The sequence below is a fragment of the Teleopsis dalmanni genome, unplaced genomic scaffold (assembly GCF_002237135.1).
Source record: "Teleopsis dalmanni isolate 2A unplaced genomic scaffold, ASM223713v2 unscaffolded_contig_1499, whole genome shotgun sequence".
In the NCBI taxonomy this organism is placed as follows: domain Eukaryota; kingdom Metazoa; phylum Arthropoda; class Insecta; order Diptera; family Diopsidae; genus Teleopsis; species Teleopsis dalmanni.
The window spans coordinates 1-6,135 of record NW_024032881.1 but is presented as its reverse complement, the minus strand read 5'-3'; the positions used below and the strand labels follow the sequence as shown (position 1 = coordinate 6,135).

Below are 6,135 nucleotides of genomic sequence, written 5' to 3'. Positions count from 1 at the left end.
ACATACGTTTTAATTATTTCCTTTAATAAAACATAAATGACGAGTTTATATTTGATATTGAAATCTTAGATGCTACGCAAACAGAGGTAATCTTTTCATTATTAAAACAATGCTTTACAGAAACTTCATTAATTTCTTGAACAGCAGTTACCTTTGATTTATAGCTATGAAAATAATTAAAAGAAATAATTTCACAGGTTGGCGAGCTCTATTGTTTAAGCTGAAATTGAGTAAAAGTGTTTATTATATTGTTCAGAATCCGTAGTTCATAAAGAGATCGACTGTTAGTGCCTGAGATATAACTGATTCATTAAAAATGTGTAATTTATGGATAATCTTTGTCACTGATCAGTAAAAGTGTGATTATGCTTGATAAAGTGCAGTGGGCAATGATATTGATGTGTTTTTAATTTTGAGATCCACTGTGGCATCACTGTCTTTGCGAACAGCTGATGTTTGTTTACGCACGTGTCGCAACATAAACAATATCTGTTGGTTTTATTATTTTTGGCTCTAACAAAATAAAATTTCAAATAAAGCACAAGAACTAATAATAGTTTATACTAAATAGTAATAGTCAATAATAAATAGAAAGACTTCTATGCCTAAATATAAATAAAACCGTATTAAAAACATTAAGTAAATTGAATTAAAGATCCTGGTTTGAAAAATTAATTGTTAAACAAATAGAATTTTAATTTTGAAGTAAATAATAATGGTACGCACGAAGAACCGGTGAGTGTAGCAATTAATTAAATAATTTTTAACTGGTACTTAAATTAATATACTTCAGTTACATAGTTGTTCAGATACGACCTGCTACCGCAATGAAAGCCTTACACATGAAAGATCATGTGATTACCAAATGTGTTCTACATAATGTTAAAAAATATTACGGTGATTATGGACTTGGCATAATAGAGAAGGGATTTCGAATAAAATATTGCAATGACAGTACAAAAATTGCTATTATTCGCTGTGCACATCGGTCACACAAATATGTACAGAGTACACTCCCTTTTATAACTATGGTATGGTTAATTGTAATATATGTATATCAGTGATATCAATTAGTAAATCTTTTCCATTACAGATCGGAGATGTACGTGCAAAGTTTTGTACAATATATACGGGAGCAACGATAATGCAATGTAACAAATTTATAATCAAACATCAACAACAGGTCCTTGATCGAATGGTAGGCAATATAGCCTCAGCCAAAGAGAGAAATGACTTTATAAAACGTGTTATGGAATTTGAAATAGAATAATCTTTTATTAAAGTAAACATAAAACATTTATTTATTTACATACATGATTTATTTAATTTTTTATATAGTTTCAATTTTTACCGTCATCCTCATCATAAGAAACTAAATCTAAAATTTAACATAATTATATTTCAGTATAGGTTTACTGAATGATTTAATACATTGCTTTAATATAATATTAATAACAATTAAATAAAATTCACTTGTCATGTCAATTTAAAAAAATTTGTACAATCTGATTTGAATGTGTTACGAATTTTGTTATTTTTTTACGACAAATTCTTGAAGCATTGCAAAGTTTGTCATTAACGCTAAAAAATAAAATTAAAGTTGATACATATAATCATACGTATATATATAACAAATATAGCTAATGGCTTAAGTAACTAAGCTATATGTATGTTTGTATGTTTAGTTACTTAAATATTCAATGCAATTGTAAGAAAATACTTTTATGTATATTGCATACGCATTTCGTGTCGATAACAAATGGTGAAAACCTTCAAGATCTCTTTACAATGTTGTTAATAGTATCTTACATACATATATTTGGTACGTGTGCCTGTTATTTGTGTATATTTTTAAAAACACTTAAATAAGAAGAAAAACTAAATTATATACTTTAAGGTTAATTTTTGTTGCCGATAATGGCGTGTCTTTTTGACGAAAGAAACTATTTAAAAGTTAGACCGATTCGAATAGCAAAGAAAGGACAAAGACAACAATTTTTTTATTTAATTTATTGAAATTTGGCTGACCATACAAGACACGCCATTATCGGCAAAAAAATTTAACCTTAAAAATTAGAATTATTGGACATATGAACAATAATATTGTTCAGCTTTTCCTTAACGCGATTATCGAACTTGTAGAGAAACATTTGCATAGCTTCTTTGTAAAATTGCACCCAAAAAAGGGCTTTACATTTAGTAAGTTAAAAAATATGCATAACAGATGTCTCTACAAAAAGAATAGCTTTGAAACAAAAATAGGCAAGCTCAAAGATTAACTTTCAATCGTTGAACTTGTGTTTCCAAATAAAGCTGTAGTTTATAAGCTCGTTCTAATTTAAAGCACGGCAAGTGCTTTGGTTGATGTCACTAATTAAATAAAAATAACTGACAAAACCTGGAATTTGAGCATTGAAAGTTTGTGCAGCCTTGGCTATTTGTGGATAAACACGATTAGTCATCGCTTCTAATTTGACAGGCACGAATTCTAAGCCTGGCACTTGCAGTTCAAACAAATTATATACGGACTATAAACTAATTAAATAAAAATTCGATTATTTCCAAAAACCACTGATAAAGAGTACTTGGCAATACTCGAAACAGCGTTGTATGATCAGCCAAATTTCAATAAATTAAATAAAAAATTTTTGTCTTTGTCCTTTCTTTGATATTCGAATCGGTCGAAATTATATACTATTTACTTTAAAGTAAAATCTATACTTCGACTAAAAATTTTCGATTTGCAGATTTTCCTACATTTTTGCACAAACACAAAACTCTTTTGCACATGTACACAACTTTTCTAGACCTGTGTTCTAACTCTTGGAAAGTCAATTTATTCTTTTTACTATATACATTTAAATATATACCAAACACTACTATCAGCCCAGCCCAAAGATACCTGTAAGGAATAATAAACGGACGATATAATTTTTGAACTTAAAATATTTAAAATAATCGATACTTACTGCATCGTAAATGGTTTGCTGAAAAATAAAAACGATATCAGAATGGTCACTGCTTTTCGCGCTGTTGTGACTGTAGCTGCCAATGGAGCACCAGACGACCGCACGAGTGCTAAAACGAATTGAATACCCAGGTAACCGGAAAGGCTAAATAAAAATCCATAACCAAATGTTTCACGCGGATGCTGAGTGATAAAAATTATATATTTAATAAAAAAAAAACCACCATCAATATTTTTATAACTTACTTCAAGGCAAAAATTTAAGCCATTGAAAAAATGTCCAGTTAATATCATAATCACAAATAAGTATACAAATCCCAGACCATACGAGTAAAGCACAACTTCACTACTTGGTGCACTGTGCTCTCGCATAGCCTTCTCCTGCACATTTCCTATTATTGCGTCACAAAGTAATGCTGTTGATATCATCGCCACTCCAACTGTATTAAAATTAGGAGATAACTGTGAGTCTGCTAATGTGAACCATGTTAAGCCAATGCACATGGAAATTGCAGCAAGAAAGTCAAGTGGTCCATAACGTTTCCCTTGTATTAAAATACTACCCAGAAGTACTGGTATAAGTTTACAGCACTTAAATATCACTTGCGTTGGATAATTTAGATAACCTAAACTAGAATTTGATAGTCCCATGGTACCAAGCGTCAATGCTGCTAACAAAAAATATGTTCTCATGGGTATGCACCGTGCAGTTGTTACATTTTCATGCCGACGTTCTTCAATTTTGCGTTCTATTAATCCAAAAACGATATAATATCCAAATTGTACTAACGTTAAAAACCATCCAAATGGCTTAAAACCATCTACTGTGAAAATAAGCTCTTGTAAATACCCATAAAGTAAATATAACACAAAAACCCCGGCACAACTTAACAGAAACTGTGAAGTTTTATTATAGTAACTTAAGTCAAAGCATAAAATCCGCACTTCCGGCACTGGCAATGAACTTCTGTGACTTGGACTGCTCATTTTCGCGGACACTTGATTACTTATTCATGACAAATGCACTTGTAATAGAAGTGCTTAGCAATTACACACATAGATTGTAAACGTAAACAAACATTCTCAGCAATGATAACGACTACTGAATGCTTACTCTTATTCACTGTTCATTCACAATATTCAGACGATTACGCAAATTTTCTGCTGAAATTATTCTGCTGAATAATTTGTCCTTGTAACTTTAATGATAACCTTCACTACAAGTTCATGTAAAAATTCTTGTATTAGTACCCAAATATAAGATATATCGAATTAACAAAAATTGTTAATAAATCAATATATCTCAATTTTTTATAAACCAGTTAGTTATGTTTAGCGATATATTTCATAAATAATATTGGAATTACAAAATGTCTGATTAAAAGGAGAAAAACTGCTAGTAATTAGTATTGTAAGTTTAACAATATTTAAGATATTGTCTGTCATTTATGAAAATTCTTATATATTGACAAAATATTAATTTTTAGACATAACAAATTAACTTGACCTTTTGCATATTAATTTGCTAAAATGTCAAATTTTGACGTTACACTTATTTTCCAACAATTTGCAAAAAATTTTATACTTTAACATAAGACCTATTTAATGCTCAATAAAAATAATACGAAGGTCTATGTTCTAATTTTTATATGTTTTGCTTTTATACCATGTTTCCACTGTCTCATATAGACAATTTTTCTCATTAAGGCCACTAATGAATATAATTAACAATATAAAAAGCTTTCATATAAATGAGCTCATTATAAATAAATCAACACCACTTAAGGCGAAAAATGTCGAATTCAATTATTAGAAATAAAGTTTAATTTTTTAAAATTAACAAAATTTACAAGATTTGTCAAATGTTTTATATGTAAAATGTAAACAAACAAACTATTTCGCATGCATAAATCAACCTAAGTGAATAGGAACGTCGAAAACCTAATTTCATTAACATAAGTAGTTTTAGCTGCAGTGGAAACATAATATTACATACAACTACAACAAATGTCATTATTCAAACAAAATCTACACAAAAATTTGCTTATGCAATTCGTTAATTGTAAGTTTAAATGGCATGTAAGGATTCAATTTATGCATACATCTTACACAAGGAAGTAAGAGCACCCTGTAAGTAGAGTATGTAGTAAAACTATTGTGATCTTCACTGCAATGACGTTAAACATATGTTTTAACCGGCAAACATATGATCTGATATGTATTTACATAAATACATTATATTGAACACATTATAAGACATTATCTTAATAACACATAAAAGTGAATAACGAATATGATTATAGTAAAGAAAATCATCAGAGATATTTTAAACAATAAACCATACAGAAACTTGACACATTTGCGGAACTTTTGTGCTGTTAAAGATCAATCCCTTGAGAGTAATCCACAGCCAGAACAAGACAATGACGAATCGAAACGAAATACACTTTTGAAGGAATTCGAAAATGAACTACCACGGCGTCCAGGCGTTGATCCGAAAGATACATCCATTATATTATTTCCTGGTCAAGGTACACAATATGTTGGCATGGGTAAAGAATTACTACGCTTTCCACGTGCACTCTCTCTTTTCAAATTTGCAAATGAGATATTGAAATATGATTTGTTAAAAATATGTCTGGAAGGGCCAGTTGAAAAATTAAATCGTACAGAATATGCACAGTTAGCCGTTATGGTTTCATCATTAGCAGCACTTGAACAACTTCGTGAAGAAAGGCCGCGTGCTATAGAAAACTGTGTAGCTACCGCGGGCTTCAGTCTTGGGGAAATCACAGCCCTAGTGTTTGCTGGTGCTTTACAGTTTGACAAAGCGTTAAAACTTGTACAAGTACGTGCTAATGCAATGCAAGCAGCATGTGATAAAGCATCCGGAGCAATGGCAATGGTAATCAGTTAATATTATTTAAAGCATTCAATTTTGATATATAACATATTTACTAAAGGTACTCTACGCCCCAGATGCACAGCTGGGAAAGGCATGCCTTCAAGCCAAACAATGGTGCATTGACCGTGGTGTAGAATCACCTTATTGTGGCATCGCAAATTACATGTATCCTCAGTGTAAAATTATAGCAGGAAATACAGAAGCAGTGGAATTTCTTGAAAAAAATGCCAAAGCACTTAAAATTAAGCGCATGAGAAGATTG

The 6,135-nt window shown here is 30.4% G+C and overlaps 3 protein-coding genes across 4 annotated transcripts; 2 read left to right on the top strand and 1 right to left on the bottom strand.

Annotated features, from left to right (window-relative positions):
• The first annotated feature begins 643 nt into the window (after nucleotides 1-643).
• LOC119664159 (ribonuclease P/MRP protein subunit POP5-like) lies at nucleotides 644-1,445 on the top strand. Of its 2 annotated transcripts, none has more exons than XM_038073699.1 (3): nucleotides 644-735; nucleotides 794-1,031; nucleotides 1,094-1,444. In XM_038073699.1, the coding sequence occupies exons 1-3, from the start codon at nucleotides 716-718 to the stop codon at nucleotides 1,268-1,270; spliced, it is 435 nt and encodes a 144-aa protein (XP_037929627.1). In that variant the 5' UTR covers nucleotides 644-715; the 3' UTR covers nucleotides 1,271-1,444. The 2 variants fall into 2 exon arrangements, with proteins under 2 accessions (XP_037929627.1, XP_037929628.1); XM_038073700.1 differs by having other exon boundaries at nucleotides 669-735; nucleotides 802-1,031; nucleotides 1,094-1,445.
• A 1,208-nt stretch (nucleotides 1,446-2,653) lies between these two features.
• Nucleotides 2,654-4,129, bottom strand: LOC119664157 (adenosine 3'-phospho 5'-phosphosulfate transporter 2-like; the record flags this gene model as incomplete). The annotated part of the gene is given in 3 exon segments (XM_038073697.1): nucleotides 2,654-2,902; nucleotides 2,970-3,151; nucleotides 3,215-4,129. Coding segments are annotated over 3 exon segments (1,110 nt in total). The 3' UTR covers nucleotides 2,654-2,715.
• Nucleotides 4,130-5,185: 1,056 nt separating this feature from the next.
• LOC119664158 (probable malonyl-CoA-acyl carrier protein transacylase, mitochondrial) lies at nucleotides 5,186-6,129 on the top strand (the record flags this gene model as incomplete). Its single annotated transcript, XM_038073698.1, has 2 exons — nucleotides 5,186-5,873; nucleotides 5,932-6,129. Coding segments are annotated over exons 1-2 (810 nt in total), but the record flags the coding sequence as incomplete, so codon positions are not given.
• Between the last annotated feature and the right edge of the window lie 6 nt (nucleotides 6,130-6,135).

Bases quoted from the DNA above. Each gene is read 5' to 3' on its own strand.
- LOC119664159 (XM_038073699.1), top strand. From the start codon at position 716: ATGGTACGCACGAAGAACCG. The intron at 736-793 runs GTGAGTGTAGCA...AATATACTTCAG, and splicing joins ATGGTACGCACGAAGAACCG to TTACATAGTTGTTCAGATAC. The intron at 1,032-1,093 runs GTATGGTTAATT...TTTCCATTACAG, and splicing joins CACTCCCTTTTATAACTATG to ATCGGAGATGTACGTGCAAA.